Source organism: Euphorbia lathyris, chromosome 2 (assembly GCF_963576675.1).
Source record: "Euphorbia lathyris chromosome 2, ddEupLath1.1, whole genome shotgun sequence".
NCBI lineage: Eukaryota > Viridiplantae > Streptophyta > Magnoliopsida > Malpighiales > Euphorbiaceae > Euphorbia > Euphorbia lathyris.
The window spans coordinates 138,959,656-138,978,124 of NC_088911.1; the positions used below are offsets into that span (position 1 = coordinate 138,959,656).

The following is an 18,469-nucleotide window of genomic DNA, read 5'->3' on the forward strand; positions in this document are numbered from 1 at the left end:
GTCGGAACGGATGCGGCATCCGTTCCCGCCATGGGTTGGGCGGTATGCCGCATCCGTTCCCACCATGGGTCGGACTGTATGCGGCATCCGTTCCCGCCATGGTGGGATCGGATGTGGCATGCATTCCCGCCATGGGTCGGGTGGTACGCCGCATCCGTTCCCGCCATGGGTCGGGTGGTATGACGCATCCGTTTAGGCCAAATTTTGAAATATACAAAATCGTAAAATTTTTAGTGACGAAAAATACTAAATCATTCAATTTTTTGTGACGAAAAATTAAAAATTCTCCTATTTTTTGTGACGAAAAATGCAAAATCGTCATGAAAAATATGTATTATTTTCATGAGTTCTTTGATAAAAAAATATAAATCTTAATGTTTCCGACTCGTAATCATCCATTTTCGAGGTTCGGATTGTCACATATCAATTATTTTCATAATTTTAATTATTGTTGTTCGGGTTTATGATTTTGGAGAGAAAATGCAAAGAAGGTAGAGAGGATTTGAGAAAATTCCACTTGCTTGTTTCAAAAAGTGAGGGCAAATATGTCACAAATGGGCGGTGGACCGGAATTTGGGTGCGGTATATAACAGCTCACTTTTTTAAAAAAATTCACTAAAAAAATGTTATCTACAATTTGAGTAATGAGGACCGGATATCCCTAGGGAAATAGGAATGTGGACAATTTTTTTCCCATTTCATAAAATGGGGATGGAAATCACATTTAAACGGGTATATTTTTTAAATTCCATTCCTGTTTCATTTAATTCGTGAATACTCTTATCCATTAAAAATCAACAACAACAAACAACAACAACAAAGCCTTAGTCCCGAAATGATTCGGGGTCGGCTAACATGAACCATCATATAAAACCGTGAAAATCAAGTCGTGTCAGCGACACAGATTCGCTCCCTCCACTCCGTCCTATCCACTACCATATTTTCCTCAATTCCCAATAAACTCATATCACTCTCGATCACCCTCCTCCAAGTTTGCTTAGGTCTTCCCCTACCCCTCACCACTACATCCCTTTGCCACTCTTCGGTTCTCCTAACCGGCGCATCAACACATAAAATAAATAAATTACAAATTTAACAACATATAAATTTAATAATAGACACGTAAAAATGCTTATATTGTAAAGGTAGCAGGTATAAAGGGTAATCCATACCCATTCCATATATCATTTTTTCAAATCTCATTTCCATCTCAAACCTTTTTACATAATGTTTGAATAATCTCATTAGAGTTAGATGCTCGCGAAACACACAAGTAGATCAAAGTAATACTAGCAACTAAAAGTTTGTTAGGGCAATGCTCTTCATTTGAATAGAAAAAAAAGACTTAATACATATCGAGTTCCGCCAACTTGCAGTCAAACGGTTAATGACTCCTAAAATTTTCAAAACAGCATTTCCATTACTTCAACAACTTGCTTTAAACGACTTTTCTACCACCTTAACTAGCTCAAGATACTTTACTACCACAAGGGGTTAACCATGTCGATTTAAGCAAGTTCAAGCGTGAGAAAGGTCATTTCAAAAGTTAGGGACTCATTAAACATCCGGGTACTCATCCGAGAAAAAAACTATCTGTATAATTCCTTCAACTTGCAATTAAACGTTGAATGACTCCTAAAATTTTCAAAATAACCTTTCTACTACTTCAACTTACTTAAACACGACCTTCCCGTTGCCTCAACTTAGCATAAACTGTCAGTGGTGCGTGAAGTGTACAGTACTACCACATTGCAAATAAGGGGTTAACCATGTCAATTTAAGCAAGTTCAAGCACACGAAAAGGGAGTCATCAAACATTCAGGTGCAAGTTTGAGGGGCTATGTACGTACTCATCTGGGAAAAAACGATCTGTATAATTCAACCGGCATCTAGCATCCCTCTTGAAAAATTGTAGGAACAAAAGTTTTCCAATTACAGTCAAAGCCTAAAGAGTGTGTATCTATCAAACTAAACTTCAAAAGATGAAACAAAGTGAAAAATCAATCCTTGTAGCCTGTTTTACAATGGGTACAAAGCATAACAAGATACATTCACCAGATTCCATGGCAGCTGATGTAGATTGAGGATTCCAAGCAGCAGCAGTGGCAGCGGGAAAGAGGTTTTCGTCCTTCCGTTCCGTTTGGCCGATTCGTTTTCAGAATATATGCACAATGTCGTAGGCAAATCTTTTCATGTCAAGGAAATGTCAAACATACAAGAGATAATAAACAAATACAAGTAGTAATTCTTTTGAGTCTTCAGAATTAAATTGAATGCGTCGTGCTCAACGAGCAAATGAATTTTCGACGAGGTGTATGTGTTCTAAAACTGACATGAGAGAGAGAGACACTTGACGCAATAGCTTTTAAAGGCAAAAGGCGAGTCGATAAGGGAAAAATAAATTAGAAAAATGCATGCCTTGATTGCCTCTCGCCCGGCGAGGTGAGGCGGTCGCCTTTAGCACCTTGCACACCTTTCGTGGCATGAGGTAATGGAAGGATTGCCTCTCGCCTCAGGCGGCGATCGCCTTTCAAAACTATGTTTGACGCATTCGTTGAGAGATTTTTGAGGATAAATCATAATGCATGTTTAAGAAAATTCGTATAATGTATAATTTGATTGTATAAATATGATTTCAGAAATTTATGTTGTCCCAAATAAAATAGAAACATGAAGGATACGTCCAGAACAGCACGAACGACTGCAAAAACACGACAAATATTACAGTTATATTAGAAGGTTATACGTAAAAGGTCTTGAAGAAGCAGTTCATGGATATAAGAAAACCAAAATGTCAACAACAAAGATACAATTCAAACCAAATTTTTACACAAATTCATATACCACTTGAACCGATAAGGAGATTTGCTCGAGAATACCGTAGAATTTCAAGAAATATAACAAAATGCATATAGTTTAAGAAATTGAAACGTGTTTGAACAACTACCTGCAGCTCTTTTTCAATGACTAAAACGCAATATAGACAATCCGATAGAAGAAATTTATATATTTCGAATAATTAACCGGGAAAGGACTTCGATATGCATAACACGAATCATTTTCAAAGTTTACAAAGGGAAAAAGTTGAGCTAATAGATAACAGAGACACATACCATAAGCCCGCCGAAAAATCCATCGAGAATAATCCGGTTCCAAGAGTCGAAGTATGAGTGCACAGAAAACTTTGCTTTTGCTATGAGGCCAATTGAAGTGATTGCCATAACAAGGAAATAGAAGATAAATCCGAACAAGCCGGTAAATCCCAAAATTCCAGCAATCACTCCGCCGATGATAGACAGGAAAGTCCGACTACACAGAAAATAAAGCTCCGATGTTATGACACACATGTAACTGAAGTCGAAATGTAGGTTGCAAATCTTAACATTCCATATAGTTCTGATATCGTGACAATAATTGCAAAAACTCGAACACACACAAACTAAGATAAACAAGCACTAATACAAAGAAAAGAACTGATACTAATCTAAATATCTAATGCAAAATCGAACACTATCCTGCACTAGCCTAAGGACAGAAACTCCCGGCCGGTCCGCCCAAGCATAAAGGCCAATTCCCAAAGCTATAGTTCCAAAAGTTACCTTTCCCTCTCCGTAGAACACCTATATTATACTCCTCATTAAGTATCATACTAAACCCTGATACAACAGACTCGTGTCACTACTCTCGGTTCCAGCATTGCCCTTAATTATCAAATAGCATTATCTAACGATTCTCTATCAGGTCACCTAAAAATACAACTTCAATGCTATTACTTTCCGATTCAAGGGTGAGGTATGCAACTAAACGAACACTATTATCAATTGCAACAACAGATGCCTTATGAGTTGCACTTTCTATATCAACAATTTCAATATAGTTGATTTCAAATGAGCAACCGATATTCCATGAAAGAAGTTGCTCGTGTATCTTATTGGGTCTCGAGCAAAACCAAACCTGGTTATGTGTTCCCACAGCCAGTGACGGAGTAAGGGAAGAGAGTGTCTGAGGGTGAAATTGCAGCATCCCCAGAACCTCTTCCTAGGCGGAAAGCTGCCTGGAAACATTTCTTGAGGTAGATTTCAGTGGACAGGGGTGCAACGGACCCCCTCCATACCTATTGGTGCACTTCTCTTGTATGTATTACAAGCCTAAGAGAAACAGCTTTTACACAGAATCATAATCATGAAAAAGCATTTAAAGTGCTGTCTTCTAATCACGCGACAATAAATTTTATCCTGCAAGCAAGGACTTATGTCATATAATATGATGACTCATATTAGTCAACTCAACAACTATGTTGCAAAGGAATTTTAAAGCGTTTCACGTTTCCATATCCACTACGGAAACCAAAACTCTTGGAAACTTGTAGAAAAAAGTTTCAGGTCACATTTCCGTAATTTAAGAAAAATTGGAAACTCGTTTCCTAGGGTGTGATGTGTTTTCCGAAGTTCATCAATACTAATCACATATTCAGTAAATTCCTAATATTTTCTACATCATCACGTTTCCGTTCCCTATACTTCTAAAAATATAGTTTCCTAGTTTCTGCTTCCATTTCCGTGTAACATAGGTCCACTGTTTTTAGAATCTTATGACTCTTTCGATTCAGCTCTATTTCAAGCTGAATCTATAGGGAGAATCTAAATTATAACAGGAATCTTAAGATTCGCGATTTGAATCATACGATTCAGCTCTATTTCGAGCCGGATCTTTATCACAGTTCATCAAAAACTTCAACAACACTAACTACTAAACTCACTCTACTCTAATCCGATTGTTATTTATCAAGTTATCAACTCAAACTAGTCCCATTCCATTATTATCAAGTTGACAACAAGGCAAAATAACAGAGTCAGAAACTCAAACTCTCCATCTCCACTTAGTTATCAAACAAAGCCCAATTTGTGAATTGGTTTTATTAGGATTGCATTTGCATTAGATTTGAATTTTAAGTACTTGGTTGATATGATTTCTTTTTTAGCATTAAAATTGCATTTCTAGATTAATATTTGATAATATTTTGAGTTCAACAGAGTAAATATTTTAATTTTTTATAATATTATGAATTTTAACAGAATGGTTCGATTTAGGAGTCATGAATTTCGATTCACCAGTCAAATCTGGATTTGACAACTATGCATAGGTCAACAACGAAGAAACACAATGATTATGAATGTAGAAACTAACCTGTAATATATAACTTTCATATTACTCTGCATATTTTCAGCACTAAATGTCTGCAAATCATTCCCAGCTTCACTCGATTTCCTATCCGATCCACCAGACTCGTTATGGACTGCCATGGCGTCTGCCTTTTGTATAACCTAATTTACAAGCTGAATCAAAGAACCCAAAACAGCTATACCCAATCAATTCCTGCAATAAAATTGATGAAATGCTCAATTCTTCACTAAAAAGGAAAAAAGAGCATGTCTAGGTAATCAATATATATGCAAATTCCAAGCAATTTAAGCAAGAATGCAAAGAGACTGGGATTAGTAGAAAGTGAAGCATAAGAAGTTCATTGAAGACGATGAACAAGGAGTTTATATGCCAACAGATCCCTAAATTTATACAATCAAATTGTAAGACGAAAAACAACGAATCAATCGAAGATCGAAAGTTCAAAAACAGAAATCTCAGTTGAAATTGGAAAAGCTCAATAAAATCATAAACAAAGACATGGACTTGGCGGAGGATACGAACCTCTTACTCCTCTCTGATGCTGAGCTGCGTCTCGATTGGCTCTGCTTGCTGGTTACTGATGGTGATGGTGTAAAACCCAGATTTATATTTTTCCAATAATTTTGGTAAAATGTATCTTACGGTCCCTGATCTTTTTTATTTTTTTGTTTGTTAAGCTTAACTATTTCAATTTGATAGTTTGGACCCTTGATCAATTCTCATTATACACGTAAGATATTTTATTTACGTGTTATGCACCAGTTACATATAAATTGATTCTGTAACATACGTTTTGGGTATGTTACAATTTCAGAGCATGTTCAGATATGAAATACTTTAAGCTCGATAAAATATTTATATTTCTTTTGTCTAACGTATGCAGAATACGCGATAAATATCCCGAAAAGATGAGATCCATATGATATCACGTGATACACATGTCTTTGATTTATTTTGAAAAGTGATAACATGACACATATATAAAATGAAGTTAATAAAATTCATGAATAATGAAGTTTAATATGTAAAATTAAAAATACAACGAGATGGTATGTCACCTATTTTCTACAAATCCTTTTGGAATATTATGACGAAGTTGTTCGCATGGTACTTGATTGTTTGAATTCTTGTCATATGCCTTATATCTGCTAATCTTAATCATACACTGATCACTCCTATTCTTAAAGTCAAGAACCCAACTATGATTGGTAGGAGAAAGAAAGCATTTTTTCTAATATAAAAAAGAGGATTCACCTCAAGGTTAAAGGATGGAAAGAACGGTTCTTATCAGCTCAGGGTAAAGAGATTCTCATCAAATCTATTGTTCAAGCTATTCCCACTTACACCATGTCTTGTTTCCTTCTACTAGACACACTTAGTTTTAAAATCCAGGAGATGATTAATCGGTTCGGGTGGGGAACCAATGATTCTAAACAACTTATATATTGGCTTGCTTATAGTGTTTTATGTCAAGCAAAGGTGGATGAAGGAATGGGTTCCATTGGCTTAAATCTTTCAACCTTGGTCTTTTGGCTAAACATGTTGGAAGTTATTGAAAAATCCTATTTCTTTATGCTCTTGGGTTCTTAAGGCCAAGTATTTTCTTAATTCGGATTCTCCAAATGCTACATCATACGCTAATCCTAGTTATATTTGAAGGAGCATTTGTGAAGTGAGAGATCTTATACGAGATGAGTTGACGTGGAGAGTCAGTTATGGTCAATTCATTGCAATTTGATGATGATTGGGTTCCTTCCCTAAATGTTACAAAGCCTCTGGCTTTAGCGGGAGAGTTGCTTAACTCAAAAGGTAATGATTAGGATTACAGTGTTCTTAATGTTATTTTTGTTTCATATAATGTTATACAAATTTTCAAGATTCTCCCTAGCCCTTCTTGCTATTATGACGACTTCTACTGGGACTTGATTTTGAATGAACACTTCTCGGTTAAGACTTGTTATTATTTGATAAAGAACCGACATGCAATCAGTGAAATTCAACCTCTTCCTCGGCTAGGCAGCAAAGCATTTGGAATAAGATTTGATTCGCTCTCCTCCCTCCAAAAGTCAAACATTTCGTCTGGAATTGCTTAGGAGAATTCTGCATTGCTTTTCAATTCTCCGCAATAGAGGCATTGAACTGCTCTGGGGTGTAAGCCTTGCAACAACGAGGTTAAGGACTTACCTTATGCCTTCATTCACTTCTCGGTAGCGAAGGCAGTTTGGAAGGGCTCATGAATGCACCAGAAGTGTGATAAGATGCTCGGATTAGACGACTATTCGTGGCTTTAGGAATGTTGGATATCTCAAGTACTGAGGAGTCCGAGCTGGGCTTCATTCCTCTCCAGTGGCTATAGTAGATTTGCAAACTGCTCCTTCATGATGGTAGTTATTAGATTCGGTTATTTTAATTACTTCAAGAGCTTTCTAAGCGAATGGAAGTAAGCAAACTTTCTCGTCGATCTCTAGCTTTCTGCCTCTTGACTTTTACAAGGTTTGGTGTCTTCCTCCCGATAGCATTATTAAATTTAATCGTGATGCCGTATGAGAAGATAATTGCCTTTCTACAAGGATTGGGATGGTTGCTAGAGACACTCATGCTAATATTCTTGTTTCGCAAGGTTACCCCTCAAACCTTGTCTTTCGGTCGAAACAACAGAGCTAATTAGTATTTAGGAGGGCCTTCTTCTCGTGCGGGATTGTGGCTTCATTTCAATTTGCATTGAGTCTGATGCAAAAGTTCTTATGGACGCTCTTTCATGTGGCCCTATTCCGTGTTCTTCCATCTTTTTACGTTATTCGAACATGCTAAATGGGCGAAGGATTTTAACGAGGATTTCTATTGCTTGGAGTTTAATTAAAAAAATTCCTTTTCCTAAAAAAAGTTTTGAGGATCAAATGTTTAATTAATAAAATTTAAAAAGTTTACGAGCCTAAAAATGTTTAATTTTTCTATAATTTTCAATTTACTCCTCTCAATGTTACAAATTTACAAAAACCTTTCTAACTTAACCAAATTTGCATACTCCTCCTACCAAAATATTCCCCCAAAACGACGTCCTCGCCGCTAGCCTTTAACGGCGATAAGAAGTAAAGCTGTCATCTTCCTCAGTTACTCGATTAATAATCCTCCATTGAAGCTACTACCTCAGGTATGTCGTCATTCTAGAAATCAGTAGTTGCAGAAGTACGGATTTAGGGTTTGAGTTCTTCAATTTGATTTAACAGCTTCGAATTAGTTCTAATATGTATCTGAGAGATGGTTATTCCTTACTGTTGAAAGTTAAAAAACCTGCAATCCCCTTTGTTCTAAACACAAACCCAATTCTAAATTCGAAAAACCCCCAAATTGAAGAAACTCAAACCCTACTGAAAGAATCTGATGTGTTAAATAGGTTAAGAACTGAACCCAGCATTGTATTAGCTCTTGATTACTTCAAATCAATAGCGAATTCAAAATCATTTGAACATACCAAATTGACATATCAAATCATGATTGAAAAGCTCTGTTTTGAATGCCATGTTGATGGCGTTCAATACCTTCTGCAGCAAATGAAATTAGATGGAATCAATTGCTCTGAGGATTTATTTATAACTTTGATTAGTACTTATCGTCGAGTCGGATTAGCTGAGCAAGCATTGAAAATGTTCTATAGAATTGGGGAATTCGGTTGCGAACCGACGGTGAAGATGTATAATCATCTTTTAGATGCATTGTTGAGTGAAAATAGGTTTCAGATGATTAATCCTATATATAGTAACATGAAGAGAGATGGGATGGAACCAAATGTTTATACTTATAACATTCTTTTGAAGGCATTGTGTAAGAATAATCGGGTGGACGGAGCACGGAAATTGCTCGTGGAAATGTCGAAGAAGGGGTGTGATCCGGATATAGTCAGCTATACGACTGTGATTTCTTCGATGTGTAGGCTTGGGGATGTGGAGGAAGCTAGGGATCTTGCAATGAAATTTCAACCAAGTGTGTCTGTATACAATGCTTTGATAAACGGGTTTTGCAGAGAGCGAAAAATGGAGGACGTGTGGTTTCTGTTAAATCAAATGGTTGATAAGGGAATTGACCCGAATGTCATTACGTATTCAACGATAATCAACGCTCTTTCGGATAAGGGTGATGTTGGATTAGCTCTTGCAGTTTGGGGAAAGATGTTTGCTAGAGGTTGTAGCCCCAATGTTCACACGTTTACGTCCTTAATCAAGGGCTATTTTGCTGGTGGAAGAGTGTACGAAGCGCTTGATACATGGGACGGGATGATTCGAGAAGGATTACAACCTAATACCGTTGCGTATAACAATCTAATTCGCGGTCTTTGTTCCCATGGGAAGATGAGAGAAGCTGTATCTGTTACACGTAACATGGAGGAAAATGGCTGCTTTCTGAATGTGACCACATATGGTACTCTAATTGATGGTTTTGCAAAAGCCGGGGACTTGACCGGAGCATCCGAAGTATGGAACACGATGATGAGAAACGGGTGCATTCCTAATGTTATAGTCTACACTTCCATGGTTGATGTTCTGTGTAGTAATTCTATGTTCGATCAAGCTCAGACTCTCATTGAGAAAATGGTAACGGATAACTGTCCTCCGAATACAGTTACTATGAACACATTGATCAAAGGCTTATGTTGCAGAGGAGGATTAGAATCGGCAGTGGACGTGTTCGATCAGATGGGGGAATACGGGTGTTCACCGAATACAACAACGTATAATGAACTACTCAATAGTCTTCTGAAGGCAAACAGGATAACAGAAGCGATAGCGCGTTTTAGGGAGATGGAAGAGAAGGAAATTGAGATGAATTTGGTGACTTACAACACCATGTTGGGTGGATTTTACCGCACAGGAGTGTTCGACGAGACGTTGAGGCTTTTCGGGAAAATGCTGATAGGGGGAGTGAAGCCTGATGCTCTCACATACAACACGGTGATCAATGTGTACTGCCGAAAAGGTCAAGTTAAGTCCGGGATCCAGATTGTAGATAAATTAAGTGCAGGGGGAGATTGGTGTCCGGAAGTAATTGCATACACGAGTCTTTTATGTGGGATCTGTAATGAGTTCGGGGTAGAAGAGGCCGTTGTTTATCTCGATAAGATGCTAAGTAAGGGTATATACCCCAATGCGGCGACATGGAATGCGTTGGTCCGTTGTTTGTTTAGTAGTTTAGGTCATCTAGGACCAATGCACGTTGTGGACGATATTCTAGCTCTTGGATGAGAATCTCAGGGATGGCATCATGGCAATCCGTGTAAGTGTGCGTCGTGTCAATTATCGGTGCTTGAAGTTCTACGGAAAACATCTCGAGCAATTCTTTATAGGTACATTTAAAGTATAAAGGATTACTTATACATGTGGTTATGAAATGATATTCTTAACAATACGATTTTTTTTTTATGCCAGGTTACATTAATGTCTATGCTAACGATTCAAGTCTCCGTAGGCACTGCTCGGAAAGATTTCGCATATGAGAGGTTAGATTTATATTGTCTATCCGCAGATTATGCCTCTACTTCAATTTTGATGACTCAATTCTCATTTTCTGTATATAATACCTGCACACAATTACATATTTGTCATACGATACGAATATTGTATTCGTTACACAGAACATTCATCAATTCGATTCTCGTTTGACAAATTTACGTTGAAGAAATCGCTAGTTGTAGCCTTAAAGAGTGTTTTCTTTTTTTAATTTTTGTCCCGTAATGGATGATTATAAGTAGAGGGCGAGCCTTGGCGCAACGGTAAACGTTGTTGTCGTGTGACCAAGAGGTCACGGGTTCGAGTCTTAGGAGCAGCCTCTTGCCAAATAAATTGGCAGGGGAAGGCTTGCTCCCAGTACATCCTTGTGGTGGGACCCCTCCCCGGACCCTCGCTCAGCGGGGACGCGTAATGCACCGGGCCGCCCTTTTTTATTGGATGATTATAAGCTCGTATGAGAAAAAACTACACGCGCCCCCTGCCTGGCTGGGCGCGAACTTGAATTATAAAAGGCTTCCTGTTTATTTTTCATCATACTGGTTTTTGCTCTCCGAAAAATTGTTCTTGTGTCCGGGTTTTCTTGTTTCGTTGTCTCGAACTTCGAGTGCATGAATCTGGTGACTTGTTTGTTAACCTTTAGGGAGCAATCAGGGTTTTCAGATTGCATCTCGGTCTACTAAAATCGCTTTAAAGACAATGACTCATCCACGACACAACCTTTGATCCGATATGTTGTTTTATTTCCAACAATTTACGGATATTGATACGAGGCTTAAAGCATGTGTTACTCATCATCAGAGAGCTTCTTTAACAAATTTGCTTGTGATTAACAATCAGTGTTCTAAAAATCGGCCCCAGGCTGCCGCCAGCGGAGATTTTTAGAACGCTGTTCCAATTTCCTCAAGTCGGACGGTATAAATCGGTTTACCGATTTTTGGCTGCCTAGACAGCCCTAGCGCCTCCATATGGCTCCCACCACCCTTTTGAAAAAAATAGCATAAAATATTAAATAACCAAAAACTAAAAGAAAACTAATATTATTTTTAAGGATATTAACGTTATTTTGTTGACACATTTTGTTATTAGTGTTATTTTATTGTCACATTTTGTTATTAATGTTATTTTGTTGGCATATTTTTATTTTTTAAGGATATTAATGTAACAAATATTAATATATATATGTTTTTCTATCTTAAATATTTTGTATTATTACTTTATATTATTATTTTTACATAGTACAATTGATATTTTAATTGTATTTATATAATAATTTGTTTATTAAAAATTAAAGAAACATTAAAATACAAATCTGATTAATCCCTGATTAGTCTTCGATTAAACCCCAATTACTTCCCGGGGGTCTGTCCGTCCGACTGTTGCGTAACGTTTTCTACAACCTGATTAACATATATTCTCGGTTAATAGGTTATGTTGTACAGAAACTCCTCTTCAGTAGCGTTTTCGTGTTCGTTTCGGTTTCAGTTTCGTTTCCGTTTTCTAGCCGTGTTTTTAGAAACAACAGGGCTAATGCGCTATGTTGCACAGAAACTCCTTTTCAGTAGCATTTTTGCATTTCATGTCCGTTTCTGTTCCAGTTTCATTTCCTTTTAGCTATGTGTTTTTAGAAATAACATTTCCTAGTGTTCGTTTCCGCTTCAATTGCCCTTTTCGTTCAACATAACTAATTGCAGATAAACTCTAGAAAAGAGAAATTAAAACTAAATTTTATTATAATCTGAAGAGAAATATACAACTTTTAATGTGAAGCTGTCTATTTTAAGAAAGATTTAGCAATATTTCCATAGGCTCCATTTGGGTAAAAACCTCCAGGAACATGTTCATCTCCTCCACCATATATAATTCTGAGTATCTCCTCTGGTGTTCTTGAATATCCGACTGAGTAATCGTCTCCGGCAAGTACATTTCCGGTAACTTTTCCTTCTGCTCCTTGGCAGGCCGGACCAATTATTCCTTCATCTTTTCTACCTTCACCTCCCAGTTTATTTCTCAGTTTTGAAATCCGGTCTGTGAACTCAGCCACGGTTATCCCATAAGGGTAGACTCTCTCTGTTGCCCTTTGGAATAAGAGTGCTCGGATTACTGCGTCTTGGCCAGACTCCACGGCTAAAAGGCCTGCAAGAAGCTGAAAACCACAAGCACGAAAACTTATGTTATACAGAAACAGATAAGAAACTGAAACGGAAACAGAAACAGAAACAGAAACTGGGAAATGATATTTGTAAAATTATAGGAAACGGAAACGTAGGGAAAACGTGTTGGTGACGTTTTTGACCAAAGTCCAAATTGCATTTATACTTTTTTTTTTTTTTTGAAATGATCAATCAGATTTAAGTCTTTCTAAAACATGGGCAATTTAGTCTTAATCACTCAATTTTAGGATTGTTAAATTCTGACGCAATACACAATTTTTAATCCGTTTGACACGATTATCATTTGTTACATTTATATTATATATAATCAAATGGAACATATAGACCACATGACACGATTATGACACGAGTAGGGCTGTAAATAAGTTGAGCCGCTCGTTTGTCTCAATAAAAGCTTAAACCGATAGTTAAAGGTCCAATTCTAATACATGTCAAGGAACCAAGTGAATTAAAAGGTTAAGCTATCTGACAGACTGAGTTTGAGCGCGATGAGACTCAATTCATAAAGTAGCCGAGCTTGAGTTCGTGAACAAGATCGATTATAAAGATCATGAACAGATTCGTGGTCAAGCTCAGCTTAGTTTTTTCTAATAATAGTATTTCTATAAAGGGGGAAATGTAAAACAACGTAGTTCTGTGCGAAACTTTAGTTTTGTGGGTTTTAATTGTGTTGAAGAAATTTCAAATGAGATCATATCTTCAACTTCAATTCTTCATTCATAAATTTGTTTACGAGCTTTGCTCGTGAACATTATCTGTTCGTGAACAAAATCAACGAGCTACTCGCGATCAAAGCTCGTGAACAAATAAATGAGCTGCTCGCGAACAACCTAGTATATCACCCTAGACACAACAACCTAGTATGAAGCCGAGCATGAGCAAGCCAAAGTTCGGCTCAGTTGGGTTACATCCCTAGACACAACAACCTAGTATATCACCCCTACTCAATCTTATCCTAAATTTAAGCTTAATTAGTAGCTTCTTAACCCTAGTGAAAGCAACAATAACGACACGCATAAAACTCCTTAACAAATAAACGAGCTACTCGCAAATCAAATAATTTTCTTAATGCACTGAGCTTGAACAGGATGTTGAGCTCGTCCATTTTCTTCTGAGCCGAGCATGAACATGCCAAAACTCGACTTAGTTCGGCTCAATTACAACCCTAGACACATTATATCACCCGTACTCAATTTTATCCTAAATTTATGCCGGATTAGTAGCTATTTAACCCTAGTGAAAACAACAAAAACGACACTTATAACGGAACGAGATGGAGTAAAAGAAAGAAAAGAGAGAGAGAGGGGGGTTCAAACCTTCCTTGATTGAGGATCTTTGAGTTTAGGGTTAGCACCAACATAACCAGTGAGGCCAACATAAGGAACTAAATAGGAAGCAATGAGGAAATTGAGGCTTGAAACATAAGGGTTGAATGGTGGATTTAGTGTTCTTCCAAGTGCTTTGTTCATTACTTCTGCAAATGATTTTACTCTCAAATCCAACAATGGCCTTGGAAATCCCTTTGTTATGTTCTTTATTGCCCTGTAAAACACACACTTCATTAAACAACTTAGATTTCTCATTTTTTAAGTTCTAATTCAAAGATCTGTCAAAACATCTGTCAGATGTAAATATAAATTGATTTTTAGTCCAGTCCGGTCCAGACCTATTCCAATTCGCACATAAATTGCGTTGGACTTGTGATTTGTCTCAAAAATCCAAGTCGGTCCAATCCAACCTTATATTATATATAGGGATAAAGTACCAAAATAGGTCTATGGTTTTTGGGGAAGTATCAATTAATCCTACACAAAATAGCACCAATATAGACTTAACATTTAAGGTTAAGGCACAAGAATTAAGAAATGCAATTAATGTTAACTAAATGACTTTGTTATCTTTGTATTAATTGAATCTATTCCTAAAATAAAAATACAACTTAAATAGGGGTATATTTGGTAAAACATTAATTAATGTGCATGGATTGAATCAAAACGTCAAACATTATGGAACAAAATAATTTCTCTAGAACGACAAATATTATAGAATGGAGGGAGTATAATTTAGGTCTCAAGAAAGGATTGGACACGTCATTCCTATTACTCCATTAAGTTCTGATTTCTCCGAACTTTACAGAGTAATATCAATGACGTGTCTCGTTCTGTTATCGAGACTTTAATTGTTACCATTTTTTAAACGTTAAGTCTATATTAGTGCTATTTTGTACGTGGAGCCTAATAATTGATATTTCCTCAAAAACCATAGACATATTTTGGTAACTTGTCGCTTATATGTATTTGTTTATAGATTCTGCTTGTTGAGTTTTGTTGAATTAATTGAGTAAATTTTAGTTTGATACATTTCATAATCATAGTTTAATGGGTAAATTATGTTTATGACCCCTGAATTTTGAACTTACTTTTATCATGGCTTCTGAGCTTCAAAACCGAATATTATAGGTCATGAGCTTTACATTTTACTGACATAATGACCCCTTTTAACGTTGATCAATATGATCACTCCAATAGCAGGTAATCCATATGGTTCTAAACAACTTTAATTATTAGATTTTTTCATTTTGGGATCATATTGATCAACTCAACAGCAGGTAAAACATACGCGTTCAACCTTAAAAAAAAGGGTCATTATATTAGTAAAATGTAAAGTTCATGAGCCATAATGTTCGGTTTTAAAGTTCAAAATTCAGAGACCATGGGTATAATTTACCCTGTTAAATTGGATTAAGTTAAACTCGGTTCAAACCTGACTTAGTTTATGAACAGGTCTAAGCCAGTAAGGCCGAGGCAGGACGGGGGGAGCCGGCGACCGGTATTTGCCCTGCCTCTGATCTTTAGCCTATTAAATTGGGGTAAGTTACACCTATGACTACTGAATTTTATTTTTTAAACGGTATGACCACTGAACTTCAAAACATAAAATAAAAGTCATTCAACTTTACATTTTTAACACATGTAGCCACTTAACATCTTAAAACGACTGTTGACGGTCTCAAAATAGATTTTTTTTTAAAGAATTAACGATATTCTAAGCAACTTTAATTCTTGAAAGTTTTCGTTTTGAGACCATTTAGGTGTTGTTTGGTTAGAAGAGATAGTGACTTTTTTGGAGAGAAAGCTCAAAAAGTGGTGATTTTGGAAAATAAAAAAATGTGGTTTCATGTAAATGTCGTTCCAAACAATTTTAATTTTTGAATATTTTCATTTTGAGGCCGTTAACGATTATTTTGAATATTTTCATTTTGAGGCCGTTAACGATTATTTTGAATAATTAGTTAAACTTTAGTGGCTATAAATGTTAAAAAGCCTAAAGTTGCATGACTATTAGATTAAGTTTTGTTGAATAAGTGATCATACTATTAAAAAAACCAAAGTTTAGTGGCCATAGATGCAATTTACCCTATTAAAATGGGTTAAGTTGAGATTATATGTCAAATTCAGTTAGACTCGACCAAGTCCGTATCGACTCAGCCTATTAACAGGTCTAGCAGTAATGCTGAGGCGGGGCGAGGGACAACTCCGGTGACCGGAGTTAACCTGGCCTCTGATCTTTACCTTATTAAATTGGGTAAATTACACCATGGCCGCTAAACTTACCCATTTTTGACATTGTGACCACAAAACTTAAATTCTTAACAGTATAGCTACTGAACTTTACATTTTTTAATACCGGTAGCCACTTTAACTAACTCATCAAAATGAAAATATTCAAGAATTAAAGTTGTTCAGAACGATATTTATCATGAAATCACACTTTTTTATTTTCTAAAATCAAAATTTTTTTGGAGGTCTAAAACTCCATTATCTCTCATAACCAAACAACGCCTAAATGATCTCAAAACAAAAAATTTCAAGAATTAAAATTCCTTAGAATATTATTAACTCTTCGAATTTTTTTATTTTGAGATCGTCAACCATTGTTTTGAGGTGAGATTAAAAAGTATAAAGTTGAATTATCATACCGTTAAGAATTGAAGTTCAATGGGTATAATGTTAAAATGAGTAAAGTTTAGTGACCGTAAGTGTAATTTACCCTTATTAAATTGGGTTAAGTTGAGCTTACGTGTCAAATTCAGTTACACTCGGCACAGGTACAGCGACTCAACTTATGAACAAGTCTAAAGCAGTAAGGGCGAGGCAGGGCGGGGGACAACTCCGGCAACCGGAATTCTCGCAGCCTCCGCATCGGGGGGACAACTCCGGCGACCGGAATTCACCCCGCCTCCGCCTCTGCCTCCGCCTCCACCTCTGATATTTCTGAAAAAAGCACATAAAAAGAAGAAAAAGAAAGAACCTCAGATGACCGACTTCTTGCCAAGCAAATTGCTGGATGATATCTCTAGTTAGAAAATCAAGCTTAGCCATCTGAGCACCAAGCGGCGGTGGACCTCCGGATGATAAATTCGGAGCGAACTTATCCAATCCATACCCCAATGATCCAAACAAGAAGAATTCTGCTTCTAAATACTCTAAATTCAGTGCTAATTCAAACAGATCAGCATCAGATTCTGGAATTTCACTCCATTTATACGAATTTGAGATTGGAACGAAAATCACAAGGATTAAATAGGCTATGGTGGTGGTTGCGGAATTCATAGTTATCTTTCTGGTTTTTGTGTTCTTTATCAATGGCGATGCTGATCTTCTCACTGGTTATATATATATATACAGAATTTCTCATTATATGAAATTGTTAAAGATTTTTATTTTATTACTATTATAGGAAAATGGGGTTAAATGCACCTTTTGGTCATTGAGCTTGTCTCAAAACGGTGAATCTAACTTCAATCTGTTTCAATAAAATGTATAGCTGACATCATTCTATTAGGTTAAATTATTAGAAGTATTCGCTTTTTTTTATGTTAAATGGAGAATCTCTCATACATATTTTGACACGTATAACACGAATCCACATATATTATAAGAGATCCCACTATTTTAATTATTACGTGGGTCACACTACACGTGTCCAAATGTGAATTGGGGTCTTTAAACGACATGAAAGACCGGGTGCTTAATATAAGAACTCGAGCATGAGTTAGTCAGATTTCTAACTTAAACGACACGTAACAGTCACATGTCAGTTATTTTTATGATTTTTTTTATAAAAATAACCAATATGTGACTGTTAGGTGACACATACTCCAATTTCTTTTAATCAATCATCGAAGGGACCTAATTAAAACAAAAATCAAAATTGAGTGACCATTTTGAAGCAACCATGTAAATTTAATAATCCGTGATGCATTTAACCCTAGAAAAAGATGTAATACATGCCCAACCTTCTAAATTGTACAAAAAATTATACTAATATCTAAACTTTATAATGTTACAACTAACCCTTGAATTTTAAAATGTTTCTCGTAATTTATTTATTCGAAACAGATAATCTCTCAAATATTATCTGGCAGTATGTGATTGAAACTTCGAAATGTTCAAGCACGTGGCATTTGAGAGATTTTTTCCCTAAATAAATAAATTAAGGGGTTTTTAAGTTGAGTAGTCATTTGTAATTTTTGTTCTAACTTGGGGACCGGGGATTAGGACTATTTATTTATTATTATTATTTATGAATTTTTTTAATTAAGTGAAAAGG

General features: G+C 36.3%; 3 protein-coding genes across 5 annotated transcripts; 1 reads left to right on the forward strand and 2 right to left on the reverse strand.

Moving 5' to 3' along the window:
• Positions 1 to 1,874: 1,874 nt before the first annotated feature.
• On the reverse strand, positions 1,875 to 5,763 carry LOC136220097 (uncharacterized). 2 transcript variants are annotated; one of them, XM_066007790.1, is made up of 5 exons: positions 5,707 to 5,763; positions 5,188 to 5,376; positions 3,114 to 3,309; positions 2,682 to 2,701; positions 1,875 to 2,186 (listed from the first exon to the last, which is right to left on the reverse strand). In XM_066007790.1, the coding sequence occupies exons 2-5, from the start codon at positions 5,301 to 5,303 to the stop codon at positions 2,156 to 2,158; spliced, it is 363 nt and encodes a 120-aa protein (XP_065863862.1). In that variant the 5' UTR covers positions 5,304 to 5,376; positions 5,707 to 5,763; the 3' UTR covers positions 1,875 to 2,155. The 2 variants fall into 2 exon arrangements, with proteins under 2 accessions (XP_065863862.1, XP_065863864.1); XM_066007792.1 differs by having other exon boundaries at positions 5,188 to 5,336; positions 5,707 to 5,756.
• A 2,431-nt stretch (positions 5,764 to 8,194) lies between these two features.
• LOC136220098 (pentatricopeptide repeat-containing protein At3g48810) lies at positions 8,195 to 17,173 on the forward strand. Of its 2 annotated transcripts, XM_066007794.1 has the most exons (4): positions 8,195 to 10,522; positions 10,605 to 10,675; positions 15,640 to 15,725; positions 16,950 to 17,173. In XM_066007794.1, exon 1 carries the CDS (start codon positions 8,430 to 8,432, stop codon positions 10,419 to 10,421), a length of 1,992 nt encoding a protein of 663 aa, XP_065863866.1. In that variant the 5' UTR covers positions 8,195 to 8,429; the 3' UTR covers positions 10,422 to 10,522; positions 10,605 to 10,675; positions 15,640 to 15,725; positions 16,950 to 17,173. The 2 variants fall into 2 exon arrangements, with proteins under 2 accessions (XP_065863866.1, XP_065863865.1); XM_066007793.1 differs by lacking the exons at positions 15,640 to 15,725; positions 16,950 to 17,173 and having other exon boundaries at positions 10,605 to 10,812.
• LOC136220099 (desiccation-related protein PCC13-62-like) lies at positions 12,394 to 17,469 on the reverse strand. Its single transcript, XM_066007795.1, has 3 exons — positions 17,168 to 17,469; positions 14,173 to 14,398; positions 12,394 to 12,828 (listed from the first exon to the last, which is right to left on the reverse strand). Exons 1-3 carry the CDS (start codon positions 17,467 to 17,469, stop codon positions 12,457 to 12,459), a joined length of 900 nt encoding a protein of 299 aa, XP_065863867.1. The 3' UTR covers positions 12,394 to 12,456.
• Between the last annotated feature and the right edge of the window lie 1,000 nt (positions 17,470 to 18,469).